A 27,564-nucleotide genomic window follows, 5' to 3' on the forward strand; every position below is an offset into this window, starting at 1 on the left:
TTGAATGCTTGAAAATATGAGAACTCTCAATAGACAACAGCAGGGTGCCCCTTGAAGGAACCTTGCCAATCACTGAAGCAATTCAACACTCAAAATATTTATTCATCAAACCTGAAAATAATAATGCATGAAGAGGCTATTTATAACCTAAAAGAAGACTCTGACTCAACTTTGGAACTCCTTCACAGATAAAGTTGTAATTGCTAAAGTTCCAAATTACATCTAACGAATCTTATCGTATCACAACTAACTTGGGACTCATTCAAAACAACTTTCACTCGATAAAATTCTCCAAACAAAACCAAACCTAACTCAAATTAACAAACTGGACTCAACAAGAATTCTAGAAAAATCTAAAATTAATTTCATAATCAAAATACGGGCTAAAATGCCCAAAATACCCCTCGAAAGGGTTTCTTGGAGCCATCCTAGGGGCCCCACTTCTGCATTCGGCTAGGGGGTCTTTGTGTTCACATCAGTTCGTTATTTAGAGATGCCTACAGTCGTGCCTCTCTCTAGTTAAAGATTCACTTTACTTAATGTTCTTTTTATTATTAACTTCTTTCATTCTGTTCACCATCATTTCATTTACCCCTATGGATCCTTAATTTGAGATGCCTATAATCATACCTCCCTCTAGTTAGAAATTCATTTCATTTATTACTGCTTTTATTTATCTTTACATTATTTCTTTCTTAGATAATAAATGGTTAGGTTTTCTTTATTTTTGTTCCAAGTTCCAATTTCGTTAAATGCATAATTAGGACTGTTATAAAATTTATTTCTTTAGATGAATGTGTCAGGGCCGTTAGTTTAGTGTAATTAATCACAATCAATCTCCCTCTCACGCATAGTTCAAAATTTTAGTTCATCTCACCATGGCGGGATGGCCAGAACACCGAAATTTCAACAAAATTTCGTATATTTTTTCTCAAATTTTGGTGTGTTTTTGGTGTTTTTTTGGGGCTGGTTTTTTGTGTCCAGACTAATTTGAGACCCATAAACACAATGGAAGTGTTATTTTTGCCTAACCCAAAGTGTTGTTCTTGACTAGCCCATTACCAGTTGTATGCAAAAAAACTTGAAGTCTAGAATATGCATTGGCACAAATGTAAATATGGGTATTATGCAAGACAACACTAAGATTTTCATTAAAATACAACAACAAATACAACAAGTAGAATTCAATATACAAGTATGTGTCAGGCTAGATCCATCCTTTGGGTCATAAAGGAGTACTTTGAATACTGGACATAAGCAGGCCATGACATGGTACAGATAAAGTAATCTATATAGTCCATCACAGCATTTTTATAAGTAGGATCCTCAACATTAAGTAGATATCCTACCCTAGGGAAGGTGTCATACAGCCATGGACTGCAACCCAATTGCAAAACTAGCATAATTGTTCGTGCTAGTCCTGATGGATAACAAAAGATGGAGTCCACAAATGATGCACCTTATCCATCTCCATGCCCATATGCGAACATGCTACTAGAATCAACAGTTGAATCACCATATCCATGTCCACAAGCCTCGTACAGTGAAACTCTTGGAATTTTGTTAGGACCCTAGGATGAGAGGCCATGTGGAATGAGGGTTAGTTAGGGTATTGAAATTATAAATAGAGGGATAATGAGGGTTATAAAGGAGGGACAAGTGAGTGGAGAGGATATCGAATGTTTTATGAGAGTTGTTGGGACACCACTGTGAGGTGTGGGGGTGACTGGCACCATAGAAACCAGTGTTATCTTGTTATTTCTTGCATTGTTGTATAAATTTTTGGGAAATATTATTAGGGTTTAACAATGGCACGAGCGAACGATCCGGGGAGGTGATGGCCCCGCCTCGTTCCGGTGAAGGAGGAGTTCAGAGATGGATTTAGATGTTCTTCTCTTCCCGGGAGAACCGGACGAGGAAGAGCGGGGTTGGGGGTAGCGATCCAACATCCGGAAGGGGAGGCACTTGACTGGATCTATCACAAGAATTGGACGGCATTTCTTGGATGGGATTCAAAGAAGCCCCGAGGTGTGAGTTTAGCGACGGGAGACAACCGACATCAAATTTGGAGATAGACAACAACCGGGAGAAGTATCGAATGAAGGATGAAGTACTACCGGCTACGGAAGTCACGCATCACCAAACGTGGAGCAAAAGATGAAGATAGGATTGAGTGAAGATACCACCGGACGAGTGGAGGAGCAATATTCGCTATAAAATCGAGATGCGAAGTGAAGAAGCATGAAGGAGGCCGGACAATCGACGGCAAGTGCAAGCGGCCAAAAATTCTATTCGCAGGAAAGGAAGAAGACGGTGGAGTTTTAGGGTTTTTGAGGTTGGTTCGGCCAACCCAAACCGGCAACGGTTGGTTCAAACATTAAGGACCAAGGAGCTTTAATTCGGGCCCAATTCGGTATGCTAGAATCGATTAGAGCCCAAGAGATCTAAGTCAAAGATTGGGCCGACGTTCCTAAGAAACCCCCTTGGGCCCAGCCCATTCCATTAATCCCGACCCATCATATTTCATTCACTCAATATCCAACCCATATTTGTTAACCCATGATTTTAAGTGTTCATGTCTAGCCCATTTAATAGAATTATTTTGGGCCCATTACGATTCACAACCCAAAACCCAATCCCACAATCAAACCAATGATCAGCCCATTACTCTTCACCCAGGGTTTAAGTATTTGGACCTTACTCCTTTCATCATCACTCATGGGCCCGGCCCATTTCGCCACCCAAAATCCAAGCCTTTCAACATTACTAAACCCAAATAACCAAACGGGCAAAACCCAAACCCAAACCAAGCCCGAACCAAGAACTGCAGAAAATGGTCCAACCGAACCAACAAGTTGGGGAACCATCGCTTCAACCTCCGAACTCGAATAGAAAGGGAGGCGGCAACGTGGGGTTGCGGCGACCGAGGAAAATCCATCGCACCAACAGCGCAGCGGGGATGGGATTAAGTGCAGGCCAAAAAAAAAAAAAAAAAAAAGCTCCAAGTCGATTGAGCGGGGGGTGTTATTCAGCCCGGGAGGATGATTTTGATTTACTACGGATGCGGCACCACACACGACAAACCAACAACCATCACCCGAGGACAAGGGATTTCGAGGGGCCGGAGTGTAGGACCCTAGGATGAGAGGCCAGTGGAATGAGGCTTAGTTAGGGTTATTTGAAATTATAAATAGAGGGATAATTGAGGGTTATAAAAGGAGGGACAAGTGAGTGGAGAGGATATCGAATGTTTTATGAGAGTTGTTGGGACACCACTGTGAGGTGTGGGGGTGACCGGCACCATAGAAACCAGTGTTATCTTGTTATTTCTTGCATTGTTGTATAAATTTTTGGGAAATATTATTAGGGTTTTATCAAATTTCCTAAATTTCACCGAAATTTTTGGAATTTTGAAACTTTGTAGACTCAAATATCGGCCATGGTTTCATTTCTCTAAGAACTGCGAAATTTCATACTATGCTCTCACAGTATTTGAGTGATTAAAATAAAACGGCATATCTCCCTAATGTTGACTTGTTAGGTACACGACACCGTGCGCTTGTGGTTACTTTTAAATTTCACAAACACAAGGCATAAGCCATGCATATATTTTCTTGCCACTTCTCTTAGGGCCATTTTAGGTCTTCCCCATATAATATTGATATCAAGATTGGTATCCATGTGACCAATAAAAACACCAATACCAATTTCTATAATCCAGGGAGAGATAGGGCTTGAGTTAACTGGGACGGTTCCAAGTGTCACACATTCTATGTGTGTGATTGATGCCTATTAACAAGTGTGTTTTATCTTAGGAGTTGACCATAAAGAAGGTTATATCTCACCTGTAGAAAATCTTGAGGATTTTCTCTCATAATTGCAGTACAAGGATTTTTAATGCTGGCCAAGCAGTATGTTTTATCTTGGGAGGTGACTGTACAGAAGATGATATCTCATCAGTGGGGAATGTGGACAGTCTTTGATAACTGCACTACAGAGTTTTTAAAATCCATTCACTAAAAAAAAGTTCTCAATTTGCCCAGAATGAGGAGCATGGTTGAAGATATCAGTGTGGATCAGCCACATCAGCCGATTGGTGTCAATATCAGCTTCAGCCAGACTGATACTGATTCCTGGCCAACCCCATACTGATTGAACATAAGACCAAGGGCAAGAACGTCAAATATCAATTTTAAGAAAATAGGACAAAACCGTCCAACACCGTGCCAATACACTGGTGCATATCTGACTCAACATCAATACCCAGGGACAACGATACCAGATGTGATACCATAAACTTAATTTCTACTTGAGTCAAGCAACTGACTCAAATTAGAACTTTCTGTAATACAAGGCTACGATCCCATATGCACTCCATAAATGCGAACAATTCTCACTGAAAATTGTTTTGTCTACCAGAATGATCATGACAGCATCATGATGTCTCATTTAGAGTCTCAGACTAAACATATAATTTCAATATTCCAATATCTTGAACCTCAAATTATACAAGACCCAGGCTCCAACCAGTTGTCAATGAATTTGAAGAAACTTTGGAGGTAATTTGAAAAAAAAAATTTTAGGATAAAATTTGAGGTGGAAATTTAAGGAACCTCAGTGTTAATGGATAGAAAAAATTATCAACGCAGTATAACGCCAGCATAGGAGGAGAAAGAACCAAAAAGTCATCCCAGTCAGACAGATATCAAGGCCCAAGAACTCAAGTCATAACGAATCCACAGTAGGCCATCATAGGGACCATGAACCTCTCTGGTCGATATCCCTGCAATTATCTTACAGCCCACACAAACACACATACAGCAATTGAATGGAGTATACAGGAATTTCCAAAAGGGAATACAGTAATTAACTCAACTTACAAGAAGTCAGAACCAATATGCAATACAATAACTCCCACAGAAACCCTGTGTATCCTATTCTACTTGCCCCAAGCCTTAAGAGTCTTTGTCTCCCTGCGAGCTTACCTCACCACTCTCTTATTTCTTGCCTGCCTCATACCCCAGCCATTCCCTCCAATATAACCAAAAATCCTAACAAACTACTTTCCACCTAAGCCATACCCTCTAAAGGGTAACAACATGAAATGTGGCTGCTCCCCAATGAGCCCCTGCCACTTGTCCTTGTCCCACACTCCCACATGCTCATTTGGGTTTGATACCCTACAGTTCCTTTATCCATCTACAGTAGACCCCTCATTCCTTTAATATTGGTATCTTAACAGGGCATGAATAGTTACAGGCAGGTCCATACTTGGGCCAATGCTAGTCATAAATTAAAACTCAAGCCCCATAAAAGGCACATGTGAAGCCATCAGAAAGCAAAATTTGGATGATATTTTTATCTTATTGATGGGCCCATGTTCCTGTCACCTGAGGGATTACGAAAAGGCACAAGCTATCTTAGTTTTTAATTCCACATAATGAGATATTTTCTAGTTATGACAGATATTAAGTAGAAGTTTCTAATTTTTTACCTTACACGTTGCATGTAATAGCAACAAATCTTCTAGAAGGATTCCATTCAAATTTGTATTTATTTGCTTTGTATTTCCCTTAAAATAGCTGAGCATCCTTACTCCTTCTTAGTGTTTGTGTGGCAGACTGGCAGCCAAGTAACAAGGTTAGTTTCTTTTCTTGTAATTAGTTTATTTATTGTTATGAAGAAAGAGCAAAGGGAGCACTATACACAGATCAGTTCGCTGAGAAAACTATGCTCTAGGGAGTGTGTGCTGGTGTCTTGATTCATGAAATTGGCCCGGATTGGGATCAAGTGGGGTGGCTGATATGGTGGGTGAATGCTTCAAAACCAGCAACGTCTAGAAAAGGTTTATGAAGTAATGAAACTTCAATGGATGCCAACTTGCCACAGAAAACAAACTAGCAGGAACAGAAGCAGGGCCACTCAAATGGTGCAGCAGTGGCAACAGAAGTATGATGATGGACGGAAGAAACATCAACCTTTTTAGGCCCTTTTTTCAAAATGGTTGCAGCAGCTCCAGTAACACAGCACAAGCAGGGTTCAAATGAAAAAAAGGAGACAACGGAAGATAGGAACAGGAGGATAGGGGATGGGCTATATCAGCCATGCCTCTCTTATGGTCTTACCTACAGCCATCTCCACTGTTGAAGATGGATTACTTCATAAAAAATGGCAGCATGACCTGCATATTTAATTTCTCAAGATCATGTGCTATTATAATGAAAATGCCTATTTATTAGCTTGGCTAAAACTTTACAAGAAATAGAAACTTTCCAACATTAAAAAAGAGAAGTACAAACCTAGTTACTAGTGAAAATAGAAACTAACTAGAATTAGAAACTATTCGGCTTTATAATTCAGTCACATACAAGAATAATCAAATGAAAACTAATAGCTATGGGAAAAAAAACTAAATTAAGCTTTTAAATTTCCCAATAATAAAAACTCCATGGAATTTGATCTCAGGCCCCTCAGATTTTCTGGGAATATTCCCACTAAGTCAGGGCCTAAGAATGTACATGTTATCAGACTTACAGTAACATGAACAGTGTTTTGACCTCTTTTCTCCCTGTTTTGTCGTATTATAGCCTTATAGGCTTATAGCAGTCTAAGTTAATTAGTCAAAATTGTGGAGCAAGGGCACCTTTAATGCTTACTGGTTCAAACTGGCCTTTAATGCTGGTTCGAATTTGTCCTAGGTGGTTCGAATCTGCCTAGGTTCTACATTAACAATTGGAAGTGGCTATGTTCTTCCATTAAATCTACATATAATCCTACTTCAAATTTCCTAGGCTCAAAGCAGTTATGCCATGTAACTTTGTCAACTGCTCCCATGACAACATGGAAATGGCATTACCTCAAACTAGATTACATGTATAATGATGCTAACCATGTGGCAAGATGATTATTGACCACTTATTTGGAGTAAATTATTACCGAAGTCTAGTATAGCCAACTTCCCGTCTGGTGTGCGGATCAAATTCCCAGGATGTGGATCAGCATGGAATAACCCAGTATCAAGTAACTGAAAATTCAAATGATGACAAGTCAATAATGGTTTTCTCCAAAGGAACAAACTAAAGCATAGGCAAGTATTCACCCAAAAAAAGACTAAAGGATAGGAAAAAGTAAAAATCATAATAAATTCTCAATACTACACAGAATGTGGACCAAGTAGCACTTATGTACAATGAGATCATGACTAGTAGCAATTGAAGTGCTCTAAAACTAGAAAAAAGGGGTAAGGTAAGGAAAGGGCATCAGTTTAATGCATCTCTCTCATACTAGGAATAATCCAACAAGCAACATATAGATAAGAAATGCAGACTCAAGTTTTGCTTGCTATGAGAAACATATGCATTTGAAAGGAGGCTACAAGTTAGTCAGGGCCAAAAACATAATCCTTTCATTTAGAAAAATAAGATTTAACCATGTAATTTCACTAAAAACAAGCAATATATCTCATTTGTCACTTCAAAAGTCGTTCAGACAAACAAATAACTTTGGCTCTTTTTTCCCTGCAAAAAGTAAATTGGTTTGTCTCATCTACATGTGATACTCGGGGAGGCAGGGGGGTGGGTAAACATGTAAATTTTGGAAACTCATTTTTACGTGTTTCAGAGACACTATAAGAGTAGAAGCTCTAATGTGAACAGGGTAGCTTGGGTAACATGAGATGTAAGGTAGTTATGGTTACAGTTTGTAAGTAAATGAAGTCATATGTTGTATGTTGAAGTAATGACATGGAAGAGTAACTGGACTTATTTTTCATTATTGAAGTCATTATTTCAACCATTTGTTAATTCCTTCAATTAGTGGCATTTGGATGAAGTGATAGACTTTGGGCATCCTAAGTTATCTCTTGAAATTACAGATGTCAGCTACCCAATCAGCCAAGACATCCGGCTTCATCCGTAAGGCCAAAAGTTTCTCCATTTTCTCTCCGATTTCTTCTCTGTCCTCTTTTAATTTAGTTTATTACCTATTTTCTCTCCACCAATATGTGAATACATATCACTAACCCGTTAAAAATATTGAATCAAAGGTCTGTGACTTTTTATTAAGTCTGTTACTTCATTACTCTCTCAGTGTGGTCAACATTTATTATAGCTGCCTGCTCTTCCCTCTTTTGTTTTGTAATATGAACTTTAAAGTTCTTAGAATATATTTATAATTCATATTGTTCAAGATGTCTACTTGTAATTGGTTTCTTTTCTCTTATTATAAATAGGAAATGGCTGTGCTGTCTAGAGTTGCAATACATTATTTTCACCAACTCTGTCTCTTTCGTCTTGTCTCTTCCTTCAAGTTTCAATAGGTAAAACCAATCTCCCTTTCCTTTGCATGGAAGGAACTCAAGGGATCTTAGCTCCAAAGTACCCTGTTCGCATGATTTGATCATGTGAGGGAGGTGTGAGGGAGGTGGAAGAGATTAAAGAGATACCTCACAACTGTACTAAATCAAAATGTCTAATCCAAATCGTTTGTTAAACCAGTTAACTTTGAAACATATTTTTTACTTAATTCTAGACCAATTTAGGAACACTAGGTGCACATGCTTCACATTTGGCTGCCAAGAAATCTGCACTACAAAACATAATGCTTCAAGTGCCTCACACACGGAACCATCTGATTATGAAGTTCATTTAACTGACACACCATAAATAAGTTCTTCAGGGACTTCAGGGAAGGATTGTCCTAAGACGGGACCTTAAACCTAGAAAATAGATGCTTTCTGAAACTTTGGTGTAGCAAATGATGGACAAGACTACATACACAGAAACAATCAAACCTGCAACCCCTCCCCCACCCCCAACAAAAAAAAAAGTCATTTTATTACTGTATGCAAAAACACTAACAAATGCAAGCAAAAAATAAGATAACCATGCAAGCACCCACTTACGAATAGCCATATTATGAAGGATGAAAAAAAAATCCCTCTATTTAAAGAAGGAAATCATAAATAGGGTGTAAAACAAGTAGAAAAACCCAATAGAACTGTAATCTCCAAAAAAAATTGAGGACCAAAATGCTTGCATGATAGTTTATTACCTGTTTTAGGTAGCATATAACTCCCACATTAACCAGTTCTCCAACATCGCTTTCTTTACTCTGAGATAACTTTTCCCCTTCTATCCATTGGGTTGTGAGAACCTTTCTTGAAGTATATTTATCATATGTTTTATGTATAACAACCTGAAACATAAAGTTCTCAAGAAGAGTCACATAGCTATCTCCTTACACTTACACAAGATCTAATGAAAATTTTGCAAAATGCTAGTCACTGTTCATAGATTTTTAAAGAATTCAGATATAATCATGTAAGAGTATGCAGCAAATATTACACTTCATACAAGATCAGATGCAAATTTGCACAATGCCAGTCACAGTTATTAAATCTTTAAAAGAATTTTGAACTAGAGAAATATTTGAATTAAAAGATAATGGCAGGAATATGGTGCAAGCATCTCTACCGTACTGGAGAGAGAATTAACGATAGCAGACTCATGGCCCTTTGTTCAGATTGAGTTTATTTCTCCTCTGGAAACTTGAAGTTCGCAATCAGAAGTTATACTTTCCACCTAGAGATCTATGGAAAATATCATCCCAAGTGGAAGGCTTGTTCTTTAACATACACCATGAACATCTCCTTCCACTAGAGATCTTCATTTATCATTCATTAAATGATGAGCTAATTCAGAGTGGAAGCTCCTTTTTTCTTTTTTTTTCCTGTTCTCCTCAAGCCCCAAGTTTCAGGATTTTCATAATGAATTATTTATTCACCCAAAAAAGAACTGTTGTATTTCCTCTCAGACCATTTGTATTTGTAGCCATGACTTGGGCTTCAAGACTTAGCAGTTTGACATCCATTCCTTTTTTAAAAATAATGGGTTTTCAGTAATGATTCAGACTTCAACTGGATGTAACCCTGAATTGGAGCTGCTTGCTAAGTCGGTGATTTTTAACTTGATCTTGCCGGACCCTCTGCACAAACATCTAAATGTTGGAGCCTTGTGCACTAGGTATGATATTTTTACAACCTTGCCTGGGGCCATTATTTACTGAACCAAGAAAAATCCGTAAGTACCTCTACTTGTACCGAAGGTCATTAAGCAGGGACTTTTTTTTCCCCCTCTGTCGAAAACAGAGAATAGACTGCACTCCCAAGATAATTTCATTGATTCAGGGTTGATCTTCTAGTGTAGTGCACTAATGGTGTTGTAGTATTGAGAGAATGTCATGTCTTTCTGTTTGTTTCATGAACTTGTTTACAAAGCTCATAAAACTGAATCCTATTTCCAACTTTCCCATAAGTCTTCTGTGCAACAGTCCAAATACTAGTGGCAGTGTCTAAAAAAAGGATGGTTTGATATAACTCTAGTGTCATGGATCTAATCAGGAATACTATTACCAGAGAATCATGTGCAAGCCATTGATCCTGTGCTGATCTAGGGTTTTTTTGTTTTACAGTAGTTCCTGTGATATGTCCTACTAGTCCACTACCAGTGATAGTAATGTAGGTAGACCTTGACCTCATTAAGTAATTCGAACCATCCAGGATTGTAAGAGGTGAACCAAGAGGCTGGCAATCAGTCTAATCTGGGCTTTCAGTTGTAGTAGGTGTGGGGTCTGTGGTAGCAGTTGATTCTGATGTAGTAATCTTTTCTCCAACTTTAATGTAGCAAAGCCTGCTGAGCTATTTGGGTGACTACAGCCAATTTAGAAAAAGAAACTTGTGCAAAAGAGAGAAAACTCTTAAGACTGTTACTAACTTCAGCCCTAAAAAATTGTATGGGGATAACAACTGCTAAGGTACAGCAGGAAAAATAAACTTCAGATCTGCAGCAAGGTTAGGTCTCTAAAAGGGGAAATTGCCAAAGAAAGGGGCAAATCTCCAGGTAAAATAGAGATCAGATTATGCATGTCTGAGGGGAAAGTTATTCTATATTTTTCTAGGTTAAAGAGAAGTCAAAAATCATTATCTTCTAAGTTGCAGCCTTCAAAACAGCAAAAAAGTACCACTGCAAGGGTTTCCAACAAAAAAAAGAGATCGCAGCTTAGCTGGTTTCATGCAATTGGGATATGGCTGATCTTGCTTTGATTTGTCAAGCTGTTTTCGCAGGATTGGATGAAGAAAGGAGCAGAACCAGCGACCTGCGATGGACACCACTTGTGATAGGAAGAAGAAGGAGGCTGTGATTGAGATTGAAGAGGCTGCGAGAGTGATTGGAGGATAAGAAAATTCATGCACTTTGATTAACAGTAGAAGATAGAATCAACCCCAAACCCTAGCTCTGATACCATGTAGAAGAAAGAGAATAGATTGGACTCCCAAGATAATTTCATTTGTTCACTCTAATAGGGTATTTATAATTTCATTTGTTCACTCTAATAGGGTATTTATAGATTTACAATTCATAGTTTTGGACTGACTTAGGGAGGAATTAGGAGTACAAAACAGTTCAAGAAACAAATAAAGAACATAAAAAGTCCTAAAAGGACAGGGAGAGAGAAGTCCTAATCATGGTAAAAATTTTGAGGGAAACTCAAGTTTCGACCAGGTGAAAATGGAAACTTAGGTGGAAACTTGGGAAATTTTGAGGAAACCAAGGACTTTTCCGTACAAGTTTCGACAGGTTTTAGAGAGTATTTTGGGGTGGAATCCTGTATTTAAACTAATTAGAGTATAAAGAATGCATTTGTCGTATTTTGCTAAAAAAATCAATGTAGATATGTCATTCAATATACATAACATCAATGTAGAGTTGTCCAAATAGTACATTATAAACTTAACTACTTAAGCACATAACATTCAATATATAATTTCTAACTTCAAAATAGTTGACAATAAAAGGAAAATACAACTTAGTGTTAAGAGGAGTGCCAATAGTGGATTCATCCTGTGAGCTGAGTAGTACCATGCCTGTAACATCCTCTCCTCCAACCAACGAACATAGACATCCCATGACATTTTATGCCTATGGTTGTCACGTTAATCAACAACTGTAACTTTTATGAGTCTGGTCATCAATATGCTTAAGATAACCAACCTAAGGGAATACGCACTATGGATAGGGAAGTCTTGATGGAGGGGGTATTTGTCATGGGTATTTGGGGAAACATGAAATAAACAAAAAAATTGAAAATTTGGGAAAGCTACAAAATTTACAGGAAAAAATCCCAACTTTCCACAAAATTTCTCAAGTTTCCACGAAATTTCCCAAGTTTCCACGAAATTTCCAGGTTTCCACGAAATTTCCTAGGTTTCCCACGAAATTTGGGAATTTCTTTTCCTTATGAACCAGCTGGTCCAACGGGGTTGAACCAAGTTTCGACAGGTTTCGAGGTTTCGACAAGTTTCGACGAAATTTCGACAGCTTCGATTGAAACTGAGGACTTTTTTTTGGTCCTCATGAGTTTCGTTTTGCATTTTCCAAAATGGAAAATTTCGGTGAAAATTTCGCAAGTTTCGACGGAATTTTGTTCTATGGTCCTAATTCAATAAGGACTCTCCCCTAATTACCTGAGCTAGCACAAGACAAGTTCGATTCCTTCAACATTCTCAAATGCCTAAATTATTTAAAGAGGATTTTTATAACTCAGGTGCATCGCCATAAGTTTGGTTGTATGTGAGAATAAATCCTCATACATTAAGGGCCTATTTGGTTACTTGAGTCTGAAGATTTCAAAAATCTAGAGATTTCAAATTTATAGATTTCAAATTTATGGAGTCATGGTTTATAAAATTAACTGTTTGGTTAGCCTGAATCTTTGGAATGAAATCTATAGATTCATCCTAAAAAAAAAAATTATGGGGTCATAGTTCACAAATGTTTTAACACTTTTATAGTAGAGGTGAAATCTAGAGATTTCACCTTATACCCATAAATCTATAGATTCACGTTTTTAGTGTAAAAAGGTGAATCTCTAGATTTCATGAATCCAGAGATTCACACAACCAAATGGGTATAAATCTTCCATTTGTGAATCTAGAGATTTGAAATCTCTGGATTCATGCAACCAAACAGGCCCTAAAGCAAGCTATTAATTTGTTTGAGGTTTAAACTTCTTATTATTATTGAAAATATATTTTTTGGAATTTCTTGGAGAAAGTCATCTTAAAAGAATTTAAAAAAAAAAAACCGGTACACCAAATTTTTTTATGTGGCATCACAAGGAAACAACCCACCCTTTACCACCCAACCAACACTTCCACATGAGGCGGTATACAGTCATAGGTCTGCTGTCAATTGCAGAGAACTTACCCCCATAAAAGGGTGGCACATATTTTAATTATTTTAATATCATATACATTAGTTATCAGTTTACAATCATTTTGATGCTCTAGAAATGAGTTTGCAGCAATTTACTATGTGAGTCCCAAAATGAGAACTGCAACAAGTTTCCAAGATGTTATTTATATGCTGAGTATGCTCAAAGGATCATGGTTAATCAAATATCAAAATAAGGTGGGAAATATAAAGAGTTGGCAAGTTTCAAATCTCAGTGTATTGTACTTGACAAGCTAGCAAAATCATCAGTTTTGATCTAGCGATTTTACTGAAACCACATAAAGGATCCTAAGCACAAATGTCACCTATACCGCTGATGGAAAGAGTGGAACCTAGCCTCACGTTATCTGATCAGGGTTTCAAAAGAATTATATCACCTTCCAGTCACCCATATTCAACTCAGACAAGCCAATAGTGTAGCCAAAATTCTAACTGGAGTTTAACATCCTAAGCTCCGCACCCCCTCCACCCCAAGAAAAAAAAGGAAGAAGAAGAGATAAGCCAACTAGGGTGTTAGTCGTTTGGGAAGGAACCCCTTGTGGGTCTGTGGCCAAAGCAGAAAATGAGAGATAGGTTTCAGGCCTAGATCAATTCCCCCAATTGCCCTTTATTCTATGTGTTGAATTTGGGGATTTGTGAGTAGTGTCTTTGAAAAACCTGTCCATCTTTATTTATGATAATGACGGAGAACAGAGTTGTGACCTATAAAGCAATGGAGTATAAATACCTAAGCACTGTTTTACACTTTTACCACATATTACACAATATGCAAGTTGTCCCAACATACAATTACAAAAGTACCCCCCGGAAGGTACGGTAAAAAACAGCAGCAAGGACCTACCAAATATACAAAAGAAAAAAGACTAGAATAACATTCTTCTGTGTTTAACTGCTTCACCAATATATGTTCAATACATCAACATGAAGATTCATCACACATAAGTCATTGAAAACAATTCTATGAACTTTCCAGAGTAGCATTTTCTGTATTCTCTAACATACTCTACAATGCATACTTGAAGTAATTCTCGCATGCTACTTTGACTTTCTCTCCATATAACAAATGACTAGACCTGTAAACGAATCAGATTCGACTCAGATACACCAGTATCCGAATCCGAATCCAATTAGCAAATCCGCTATCCGAATCCGAAAAAAAATTAGAGAAGGCATCCGAATTCGAATTCGAAACTTTATCGGATATCCGATAATAATCTAATCCGATGAACTATCCGATTATTGATTGATAATTGGCACTTTTTTATATTTTTATTATAAATTTCTAATTTCCGATTACCGAATACCGCTATCCGAATCCGATTACCGATATCCAAATCCAATTATCATCCATTTTTAAAGAAAAAAAGTTAAATACTTTACTCTATCCGGATAAATTTTTATCCTGATATTATCTGATCCGATAAGCAATTATCCGAATTCGAATCCGGTTGCTTAACGGATATTTTCTAGTAAGAAAAATTCCGGATACGGATACCTTTAAACGAATACGAATGCGAATTCGGAGGTGGATTTTGGCTATCCATTTACAGGTCTACAAATGACATCCTCCTTGTTTTGAGTTTGCAAAAGTTAGTAATTCATGGAAGCATCACATTTCAAAATAGATAATGAACAAGATCACCATCATAACACATAACTAAACCTGTCAGAGCATTTAGAAAGAAACAAGGCCTGGCATTTTGAAAGACACAAGGTACAAGGCCTATGTCATCTCGATGGAGAAACAGAAAACAGGGTTATCCAACCAAAGGAGAAAACTGCTCAAAATCTTAATTTGTTCAGAGTTTGTTCTGTCTAATCAAATATCTAGGTCTGCTTAACAATCCCACATCGCCTTTTCACAATGCTGGTAAATGCAAGGATAAAGATGGGGGGATGCACAAATAGGGGAATTAGACTTCAGAAACCTTTAGCCAAACACATAAGGCAAATCCTGAAACTTCACTGCTTCAGAAGAATGAAAATGGCTTGGGTACAGGCATGATTTATGTTTTTACTTATGCTGATGCATTGATTTATTTAACCATGGAAACTTAATTCTCATATCACAACATTTTCCTGAAAATCAATGTTAGAACAATATTTTGGGGAAATAATAAACTGGGTAATTTTGCACATAAGAATTTCTATTAAGAAACTAATTATACATTATTCTGCTGGGTTAGCAGTTAGCACAGCTTAGGCCTAAATTTATTCAATAACTCATCCACTTGGTAAACCACCTAACCAATAGAAAACACTAAGAACCACATACAATTCCTTTCCGCTTGAATTTTTTCAGTTTCTCAGTTATGCATTTCAAAATTCAGATTATAATTTGTCTAATTGTTCTTTCAAAAAAGAGACGGAAGTCCACATTACCAAGCCCGGTATATTTACCCAACATTCTTATTTATAACTCTCAAAACCCTAGCTTCTTAACATTTTACTGCATAAAAGGGAAAATACAAATCCAAACACTCAAGTGCATTGACGTATTTAGATGCCAACAAACAAACCTGTGGAAGGTCCTTTCTCAACATTTCAGCAAAACGTGTTCCATTTTCACCTTCATTAATATAATCAAGTTCCTCAAAGAAACGAGCAGCCCATTCATCCACCAACCCAACAACATCAACGGATATCTGAAATTTTTGTAAGAGAAAATAAGGACAATAGAAACCTACCAAAAAAGAAGTGATGAAAAAACAAGCAAATGATATTAGTTATAACCATTTTCTTTTTAAATCCCTTCTGTGCTTTTGGAGGGGGCAGAAATAGGCTAGTTATTATTACTAAGAAGCCAATGGAGATAATTTTTAGACATAAAACATTCATGAAAAGACCATCCTCCCTTCAAAAGGGAAAAAATAAATAAAAGGAAGTACCTGAGGGAACTTCCGGAGAAACATTCCCAAGTTCCGGATGATGAACAAATCAACGGTTACAGTCTCAAGGACAAAAGGTCGTTGTACTTTAACAGCCACTAATTCCCCATTCTCAATTAGACGGCCTTTATATACCTGACCCAGAGATGCTGAACAAAGAGATCCCAAACCGAGAGCAGTAATAAAATATAGTTAAATTTACATAGATAAAGCAAGTTCAATGGATCACAAAATCAAGTACAAAAGAGAAATGCTCAGAATATACCAGCAGCAATTGGGGATGAAGAAAGTTCAGAATAGATTTCTTGCCAAGGTTGACCAAGCTCCTCCTCTATAAAGGCCATAGCTATATCATCTGGAAATGAAGGAACCTTCAAGTATCACCAAGCACGGTTCAATCAGCTGATTAAAAAAACCGAAATCATGATGCTTATAACAAGCTGTGAGTACCCAGAACCACAATTAGTAAACATTTGGAGATATGGGGTCAATGCTCTGAATCCTTACAAATTTACTTATACTTAATAGCTAAGTTAAACAAGTTTATGTTAATTTGATAGTTCATCTGGAAATGAAGGAACCTTCAAGTATCACCAAGCACGATTCAATCAACTGATTAAAAAAACCGAAATCATGAATGCTTATAACAAGCTGTGAGTACCCAGAATCACAATTAGTAAACATTTGGAGATATGGGGTCAATGCTCTGAATCCTTACAAATTTACTTATACTTAATATCTAAGTTAAACAAGTTTATGTTAATTTGATAGTTCATGAATTCCTTACAAGAAAATTACAAATATGCAGGTATCCTGATTTGGAGCACAATGGGTTTATGCATATGCCTACAAGTTCTAGCAGTCACTCTGATTGATAGACACCACTTCAGGAAGCCCACTCACAATAATATCTTTTTTCTCAGTTGGATATCAAGTATTACAAAAAGAAACACAAGAAAATTACATATTTCAGGCACAACCAGCAAAAAACCTGTTAGATGCTTACAAAAATAAGAATAGATAGGCTTTCTTTTTTTCCCTAGTCATATTGGAATTTAGTAATGAAGTAATTTTTCAAAAGCAGACTCTTGTAAAATGTAGGGCAACAAAAAGTAACGGTCGTATCATTGATTTTATCATCATAAAATTTTTGGAATTCCAGAGTAAGACTACAAAACAATTAACATACAAATACATGTTTTATTTTTCTTTATTTTTTTTGGGTGAACTGTCAATCCATGCTTCCCCATAAGCTTTCATTTAAAAACAGACCATACCCAGTGCATGAGGTAATTGCTAAATTGGGACTAGTGAGGGTCATACGCTTTAAATAGATCTGGTGGAACTCCAAAGTTCCAACTTCAAGTAAAACTACAAAACAGTTCTTTATGCATATCCATGTTTCCTATATACATGGTAGGGCTCTCTACTTCCAAGTTGCTAATGGCACGGTTTACTGATAAATCAATTATTTAAACAAATCATTTTCAGAGTAAGTGTGCATTTTAATGTTGGTTAATCAAGATAATGACATTTAAATTGGACAAAAATAGCTTCAATGAGATGAAGAGATGCATGACAGTATAAAAGAATGAAACAGCAGAAAGTGAGAGAGACTTAATGGAAATAAAGAATAGGGTCAAAAGTATAAAGACAGAAGAATCATTTTTGTGTCATTACTCACACGAAACACCTAGTCCAGTATTCCTAGTACAATACCAGTTCTGCGTCAACCCAAGTTCTAAACTGTAAGCTGAAAGCAGAAAAAGCATGCAAGTTCATGAAACTCTCCCCTAATCAAATTGATAACTTTGTGTTTCTCCTCAGGATTTGACACCAAATCCCATTCAAATGGTACGACAATCATTAAAGCACCAATAAAAATGAAGGAGATTTCATAACTATCTATCAATTTTACCTTATCACAAAGCTTTTGCAGTTCTTGCATCGCTACAGGTGAAAGTATATCTGGTCGAATGCTCAATGCTTGCCCAAGTTTTATATATGCTGGACCCAAAGAGGTTACAATATCCCGCAATTCAATGGCCCGTGCAACTTCATTCTGATATAACAGGAGCAAAAATGAGAACGAAATAGAAATTTGATATTACATTGTCAAGGTGAGATGTTGATTTATTCAAGGATGAATGCTGCAAAGTTGAATACAAACAAGAATGTTCATGAAGAAACACCCATTATGGGAAGACGAATAAGGAGACCAGCACCACAATTTAAGGGTTACTTTACATGTGGGGCCAACTAAAATGCATGTGCAAGAGCCACCCAAAGTCCAGACACACCAAATTCACAGCAAGTCAATATTCCATAATGGTACTACATCTACATGTAATTTGTACTCCAATTAATAGGACTTCCAAGAAACTCCCAAAAAAAAAAGAGAAAAAAAGGCAATTAAATCCTCAAACATAGTTTCATGAAAGATTACGAAATTAAAGAAAATGAACATAGTGTTAAGGATACAGATCATCTTCTATTTGAAATTCAAATGATATAACAAGCTTTCAAATTCAAGACCAATCCTAATCTACTCAGATCTGGACTCCAGTATTTTCGGTTGCACACTGTTAAATCAGTGTTTGTATGTAATTAGGACTGTAACACAAAGCATTTTAGAATATACACAACTCCTTCTACCTAAGAAACATAACACAAAAAGTTTATTCAATCACTATTCCTATCTTTCAAATGGTATCACGTCCAGATGATCCATAAGGGCCTGAAATAATGTCTTCCTCCTCCTCTTCTCTTGCTTCTGCGATGCCCTCCTCTAACTTCCAGCAAAACATTACTCTGAAGCTCTCCCCCAATAACCTTCAGCTTTGGAATCTGCTTCCCATGCTACCATCTCATAACTTGATCGGTTTCATTGATGGCACATCTAAGTGCCCTTCTGCAATTCTCCCTGCTGCTGCAATAGCCAAATTGACCACCTCTGCTCTCTCTACTAATCAAGCCTATTCTGATTGGATTCGACAGGATCAATTAGTAATGAGTTAGTTAATTTCTGCTCTCACACCCGAGGTCCTCCCTTATGTGGTCAGTCATAATACAATATATGATGTTTGGCAAGCCTTACAGACAGTTTTCAAGCTCTCTCTCACACCAGTATCTTACAGCTATACATACAACTGCAGAACACACGTAAAGGTGACAAACCAGTGGCTGCTTATCTCAAACAAGTAAAGTATATAGCCAATCAGTTGGCCACCGCCAACAAGCCTCTGTCTTTAGAAGAACTCAATCCCATCATATTTTAAAATTTGGGTCCAAATATATTTTTGCAGCCCTTGCTACAAAGGATGAACCAACATCATTCCATGACTTGCACCATCTTCTCATTAGTCATGAACCTCTCTTAAAAACAGCAACTACAGTTGTGGAAGCTAATCTCACTCTTGTCACACCAAATTATGGTAACATGAATTTCGCTGTGCCAACAAACAGTGCAGGCATTCTTCCAACTCCAAGTCAAGGTTTTCAAAACCAAGGACAGCATAGGAGGAAGAAACGCAGTCAGATCTGTGGTAAATATAACAAAACTGCAACTGGGTGCTATTTTTGGTACATTCCAAACAACTCCAACAATCAAAACCAATCACACTCTGCAGCCAACATCATTGGTCTCTCTGAAAATCCAGCCATGAAAGATTGGTTCCCAGACACTGCAGCCACCAACCACATCACACCCATTTTGACCATGCTTCAAAATTCTGCACCATACACTGATAATGACAAATTGTTAGTCGGTAATAGTATGGGATTACACATTGTTAACACTGGTTCATCTAATTTTGCTTCCCCTACCCAAAAGAATTTTCACTTTTCAAATATTTTGCACATACCCAATATTCAAAAATTTTGCTCTCTGTTCATCATTTTACCAAAGATAATTCATGCTTTTTTAATTTCACCTGCATCATTTTGTGTGAAGGATCAGGTGACGAAGGTACTGCCGCTCCAAGGCTTCCTTAAAGACAATATTGTATCGACTACCTCATCCCCATTCCTCCTATAAGGCTTTCTCCAACAAAGTGAATTTTAGTTCTACTTATGACTAGCATGCTCATTTAGGTCATCCACATCACCAGCTTGTTTATTCTATTATTCATCAAGATGCATTAACATCTTCATCAAATAAATCATTTTTCTGTTCTTCTTGTTTCCTAAGTAAATCTCATTATGTTCATTTGTCACTTACTGAAACTGTTAGTAGTGAACCTTTGGAATTTATTTTAGTGATGTATAGGGTCCTGCTCCCATTCCCTCCACTGCTGTACATTCCTATTTATTAATGACTTTACCAAATACACATGATTCTATCCTCTTGATAAACGTTCAGAAGTTTCACCCATTTTTATTTAGTTTAAAATAAAAGCTTTCCAATCTAATTGGGGAGGGGTATATCCCAAACTCCATCAAGACCTATTAAAATTAGGAATCATGCATCATGTTGCTTGTCCCCACAGGCATGAACATAATGGGACTGCCGAAAGTAAAATCTGCCACATTGTGGATAATGGGTGAACTATCCTTTCTCATGCATCCCTTCTTTAAAATTTTGGTGTCATGCCCTTGAAACTACTGTTTAATTAATTAACAGGCTACCGACACCACTTTTGAAGAATAAATCTACATTTCAGTGCCTCTTTGGTTGTGTAGCTCTCTCATTACTTAGACCATTTAACAGTCACAAGTTCTCTTTTAGATCCACCATATGTGTAGTTTTAGAGTATAGTCCAAATCATCTGGGCTATTGTTGTCTTGATCATGGTACACAATTCGGTCGAAATGTGCGAAATTTCGCATTTTGGAAAATGCGAAACGAAATTCATGAGGACCGAAAAAAAGTCCTCAATTTCGTCAAAACTTGTCGAAACTTGGTTCAACCCAGTTGGACCAGCTGGTTCATGAGAAGAAAAAAATCCCAAATTTCGTGAAAACTTGGGAAATTTCGTGGAAACTTGGGACTTTTCTTGTAAAATTTGTAGCTTTCCCAAATTTTCAATTTTTTTGTTTATTTCATGTTTCCCCAAATACCCCCTCCATCAGGACTTCCCTATCCAAAGTGCGTATTCCCTCAGTCTAGTTATCTTAAGCATGTCGATGACTAGACTCATAAAGTTATAGCTGTCGATTACCTTGACAACCATAGGCAAAAAATGTCATGGGATGTCTATGTTCATTGGTTGGAAGAGAGGATGTTAAAAGCATAGTACTACTCAACTCACAGGATGAAACCACTCTTAGCACTCCTCTTAGCACTAAGTTGTATTTTCCTTTTATTGTCAACTATTTTGAAGTTAGAAATTATATATTGAATGTTATGTGCTTAAGTAGTTAAGTTTATGATAAGACCCTAATCACAAAGGTATATATGAGAAAGGAGAAGAAGGACTACATGATGCAACCTACAGCTGCTACAGGGGATACATATGAGGAGAGGACAGCTGGCAGAACATGGGTGGATAGAAGAGTAAATTCTGTTGGAGTTTGTTACGGGAAAGGGGAGTACAAAAGAAAGAAGGGAGAGAAGAACCGAAAAAAAGGAGGAAAAATATAGAGCGCTGCTCGGCTTCAGTTCTCTGCAATTCTCAGCATACTCTTTGGATTCTTCATCATGTTCCTCAGCATCAATTTTCGTTTGTTGGGTGTTTGCAACCGATCTTGAATCCAGCGTCTTCTCTTCACCGAAATCCATTCTTAAGGCCTCCGTGAAGCTCTCCCAATCTAATTTCGGCCAGCCTCTTTGATAGACCCAATCGAGCACATCATCTTCCACATGATTGAGAGCTACTGCAAGCCAATGTTCTTGCTCAATCTGATGTTGCCAACAGAAGAGCTCGACTTCCATCAACCATACCTGCACTCGTTCTTTTCCTGAAAACATAGACACTGTCATCTCAACCCCCTGGGAACGTTAATGCTCTGATACCAGGATGTTAGGACCCTCCCTAACTTGCCCTGAACACCTATTAATCTCTTACTGCTACGGCTTGTAAAGAATTAATGGCAGAGACTATCACAGAAACTGAATTCAGAAAGATATATTCAGCAGGGTAAACTTGAAGTACTAATCGATTCCATTAAAGAACTCGATGTGGAAATAGCTAGACCTATTGATATATTAAGAACCGATAACTCTACTGAAATTAAACAAACTAAAATGAAACACGATAAACACAGATCAATCGACATTTACCGATGAGCAACACCATGGCTAAGCCATTCCCCGAGGTCTTCCCTCTCCCCCAAGCTCCCTTATTTTTTCTCCTTTTGTTCTTCTCTCCCTTCTCCTTTGTACTCCCCTTCCCGAACAAACCCAACAGAATTTACTCTCTATCCACCCATGTACACTGCCCTCCTCATATGTATCCCCGTTGTAGGTTGCATCATGTAGTCCTTCTTCTCCTTTCTCATATATACCTTTGTGATTAGGGTATTATCCGTTTATAATGTACTTTTTGGACAACTCTACATTGATGTTATGTACATTGAATGACATATCTACATTGATTTTTTAGCAAAATACAACTAATGTTTTCTTTATACTCTAATTAGCTTAAATACAGAATCCCACCCCAAAATACTCTCTAAAACCTGTCAAAACTTGTACGGAAAAGTCCTCGGTTTCCTCGAAATTTCCCAAGTTTCCACTAAAGTTTCCCATTTTCACCCGGTCGAAACTTGAGTTTCCCTCGAAGTTTTTACAATGGTCTTGATCCTTCCACCAATCAAATGTATTTTAGCAAGTCACGTACAATTTATTTAAAATCTGATATAAACCAAATTCTAGGGTTTATCTTGTAGAAATATTGCCCTAGAATTGGGTTTCACTCCAAGAAACCAGCAGTCTTCTAGGGCAGTGTGTGCCTTAAATTGAACAGTTCTTGAAGAAATAGGATTTGCAAAGGTTACGATCAGGCCTAGAAGGTTTCAGCCAGGCATAGGGTTGAAGGACTTTAGTTTTTAGGTTTTGAAGCTTAACCTTGCTGTAATTTAAGTTTCAGATCTCCGAATTAGGTTTAGGAATGGTATATGGGTCTTAGGGCTAAGTTTGAGGGTCAATAGGGTTCTATTGCTGCTGTAATGTAATTCAAGAATTGAATTTTTAAGTCAGGGCTTAGGGTTTCGGTTAGGCTTGGAAAGGGGCTATTGTTTATGCTTCATAATTTCAGGTTAATCCTAATAGGTTTAGACTTAGTTTGAAGTATCCTACTTGGGTTAGGACTCTTAGGAAAGTCAATTGGGGTTACAGTGAGGAAGAATGGGAGTCACAGATGGTAAATAGATGTTTGAAGTTTGGTTGAGGAACTTGGGAGTTCTTGGGTTTCTGGTAAAGTTAGGGTTAAGGATTTCTAGAGGTTGAAGATGAATTGCAGGATTTTTAGTACCTAATGGATGAAGGGCCTTTCAAGAAACTGAAACTAGGGTTAAGGGAGGAGAAAGAGGGGTGAGATGATTAGGGAGTCTAGGGTTGTAGGGGAGGGGGGTATGGTGCTGCCGCAAGAAGAAGGGGTGGGGGATCCTTGTGGGTAGGTTAGGAGTAGGGGAAGAGGTTTAGGAAGGGGCTGGGATTGTTGTTTACTTACTTGGAGATGAAGGTAAGCTGCTGGAGTTGTTGAACCACTGCTAGAATAGAGGAACAATAACTGAACTTGAAGAAGACACACTCACAAAGATGCCACAGGCCTCCCTTAGGAAACCACGATTTCTCTCTTGCCTCCAAACTCAATTCTCAATTTTATTTATCAAATTTAACTTGTGATTACAAAGGTTGGAGGGTTTATTTATAGCCTCAAAAAAGAAACACACTAAGACTCAGACTAGGAAACCCACTAGACTGTGAATTGACTCTCTAATTTTAATTAGGACTCTAACTTGACTCCCACATAAATAAGTACTCTATCATAACTTACCCCAGAGAGATCCAATTTGGATTCTAAGAATAGATATGGAGTCCTAATAAAAAGTATACTCAAACTACGGGACTCCAACAAGCGGATAGGAAACACGGGATGGAGTATGGGCGTATATGCAGGTGGACATATCCGGTTTATCAATTTTGGAAGATTAAATATAGCAGATGATCTGGAGGTGATACTTTTTGCCTACAAATAGGCATTGACAAGGCAACAGAAGAAGGGCTAGAAATACAGGAGATTTGGAGCAATCATCATGCACTACCATCTCTCTTACTGAAGCCAACAACAAGGACGTGGCCTCTTAATGTAATAACTATGATAATGAATGTTGCAAGGGCAACACAAACTAACTATTGCATGTTCCCCTCCCCCATGCTCCAATAATGGTTTGTTGATTTAGCTATAGAAGCATCTACTAATGCTATAGGGACCTGTGGATTTCAGACAGATCTATGTAATTGTGTTAAGTAACTTAATAGATTTTCTCTTTTCATCAAAAAAAAACACAAACTAGGAATTACACCTAGACAACGACTCTTCAATAAAACACAAAATAATGATCCAAATAAGAAAAGGAATACAGATCTAGGGTCTTGACAACTAACTGGACTCAATGGAACCCTAAAGTATGACACCACCAAAATTTGCAAAATGACCAAAGTACCCCTAGAACAAATCAGGGGCCATAGGTTTTGGGGAAGTAACCCTAGGCCATGCAACACCTGGAAACAATTTACAGCGAAACTAGTTCCCTTTCAAAAATTATTCTGAACCACATAATGAGCGTGCAAAGAATTCCACTCCAATCGGTGACGGTTCAGAAATTTTGACTCAAGGGGCTAACAGTATTAGCATTGCACCTATTTCCCCTTCCCCCCCCCCCCACCAACCCAACCCCTTCACCCTTCCCATTACCAGAGCACCCAACTGATGCACCACTAGTTACTGAAACCAACTTACCATCAGTGCGATAAATTTCAGAACCAGCAAATCCCACCTCCCTTGACCCAATTCCAACCAATTCCCCAAACCCAAATATGATAATCCTCATCTGAACCAACTTTAACAACAAACTGTAGACCAAAACCCATTACATGCAGCTAGCTATTGCAAGACCCCCTACCGCTTCCTCTACCATCTGCAACCCTCACCTAGAAGATAACTGAAATAGAAATGAGCTGCTACACTGAGGCAGTGAAGTATCCTCATTGGAAGAAGGCTATGCTACAAAATGAGACTTGGATTTTGGTTCCTCCAGAACCACACCAGAACATTGTGGGCTCTAAATGGGAATATAGGATTAAAACCAAAGCAGATAGATCCATTGACGGACACAAAGCCAGATTAGTGACTAAAGGCTACAATCAGCAACCTGGCATGGATTACACAGAGACATTTAAGTCCCGTTATCAAACTCACAACTGTTAGAATTGTGCTTTCAATAAGCCACTGCAAAAAAATGGCCATTGCATCAGTTGACATCAATAAGACTTTCCTAAAAGTTAAATTAAATGAAGAGGTTTATATGTCTCAGCCTATCAGGTCCATTGACCCAGATCATTCGGATTATGCATGCAAATTAAGGCATTCACTATATTGCCTGATACAAGCCCCATGGGGCTAATTCCCTTACCTCATTGTCTCGACAAGGTCGAGACAGCCAAGATACTAAAAGTGTATGTACCGTGTTTCAGTTGGTTTTTGGTGGTTTTTGGGTCTGATTTTTTATGTAAAGCGTAACTTGAGGCTAGTGAATACAATGACAATGTTATTTTTCACTAAAACCTAAAACTAACTGGTATTCTTGATTCACACATGCCATGTTTATGCGGATGTAACTGGATCATGTTTTTTTTTTTAAATCTAAACATGGATATCAAGAAAACATTTAAACTTTCATTAAAATGCAAGATAAATACTAAGAAGCAGTCAAATCTCAATTTAATTTAAAAATTACTAAATTAAAATTTATGTCATACAACCTCTTCGAATTTTCAAAATTCCACCCGAATTTCCGAGACTTCGGCAAAATTTCACCAAAATTTCTGAAATTTCAACGAGATTCAATCAACAGACCATATTTTGTCTTGCCAAGGTTGAAATGGCTGAATCTTGTGCGATTTTGAATCATGGTTCCAACGCCTCAGTAACTATTTTCTTACACTAGGTTTATAGGGTTTCCAAAATCAATACCTCTTTATTTATTCCCAGAAAGGCTACTTATTACATCTACATTTTGGTCTATGTGGACAACATTGTTATAACAGGTTTGGCTACAACACCAATTACACAAGACACTACTTTTTTACATGGTGAATTCTCACTTTGTGATTTGGGTGACTTGCACTATTTTTTGGGTGTAGAAGTGGTGCGACATCCACATGGTATCATTCTATTGCAACAAAAATACATCATGGGTTTGTTGCACCAAAATAGTCTAGATGGAATCAAACCCATTCAAACCCCAATGACAAGCTCACCAAACACGATGATGATTGTTTGCAAGATGCCACCTCCTATTGGAGCACTCTAGGTGCATCGCAGTATGCCACTTTAACCAGGCCAGACATTGTATATATGGTAAATAAGGTCTGCAAATTCCCCCACTCTCCCACTAACTTGCACCAGCAGGCTATCAAGCATATTTTGCACTATTTGAAGGCCACTATTGTTCAAGTTCTTCTAATCTCAAAAGACCCTACCACTAGATTAATGGCTTACTCAGATGCAGATTGGGCATGTAGTGTGGATGATCAACGGTCTACTGGAGGGTATGCTATTTATATGGGTCGCAACCTCATCTCTTGGTCCACGAGAAGGCAACATATTATGCTCGTTCTACTACAGAATCTGAGTATGTGGCACTGGTGAATGAAACCGCAGAGCTTCTTTGGATCTCTTCTCTCCTCACCGAATTGAGAACTGAAGGAGATCAACCACCAATCCATGCAATGAGATAACTTAGGAGCTACATATTTAATATTCAACCTATTATTTCATGCACGTACAAAGCACATTGAGATTGATTTCCTCTTCGTGTGTCAACTTGTAGCTCAAGGAAAATTGGAAGTCAAGTTCATCTCTACAAAGGGCCAACTCAGGAACATCATGACCAACCCATTGTCCACCACTAGATTTCTTTTTCCGTTTAACAAGATGAAGCTCTCTAAGACCTTTTCCATCTTGAGAGCTTAAGGATAAGGATTATCTTCTACTTGAATTTTGAATTCTCCAATTCGAACAATGTAACAAACCTTCAAATTCAAAACTAATCCTAATCTACTCGGAGTTGGACTCTTGTACTTTCAATTGCACACTGTTAAATCAATGTTTATATGTAATAAGGCTGTAACACAAAGCATTTTATAAATGCACAACTCGTCTGCTGACAAACTCAAAGGGAGAAGTTTAATTAGTCATGAATCCTATCTTCACAAATAA

General features: G+C 37.7%; 1 protein-coding gene across 2 annotated transcripts in view; it reads right to left on the reverse strand.

Moving 5' to 3' along the window:
• LOC149022908 (uncharacterized) overlaps positions 1-27,564 on the reverse strand; it is a 48,160-nt gene that overhangs the window by 18,540 nt on the left and 2,056 nt on the right. For both annotated transcript variants that reach the window (XM_089150795.1, XM_089150796.1), the window contains exons 4-9: positions 18,099-18,242; positions 16,446-16,551; positions 16,181-16,329; positions 15,812-15,937; positions 9,052-9,195; positions 6,937-7,024 (exon numbers count right to left, since the gene is read on the reverse strand). In XM_089150795.1, coding sequence (XP_089006921.1) covers positions 6,937-7,024; positions 9,052-9,195; positions 15,812-15,937; positions 16,181-16,329; positions 16,446-16,551; positions 18,099-18,242 — 757 coding nt within the window. The remainder of the gene's footprint in view (positions 1-6,936; positions 7,025-9,051; positions 9,196-15,811; positions 15,938-16,180; positions 16,330-16,445; positions 16,552-18,098; positions 18,243-27,564) is intronic.

The sequence above is a fragment of the Hakea prostrata genome, chromosome 3 (assembly GCF_041222555.1).
Source record: "Hakea prostrata isolate BN-2017 chromosome 3, UWA_Hpros_2, whole genome shotgun sequence".
In the NCBI taxonomy this organism is placed as follows: domain Eukaryota; kingdom Viridiplantae; phylum Streptophyta; class Magnoliopsida; order Proteales; family Proteaceae; genus Hakea; species Hakea prostrata.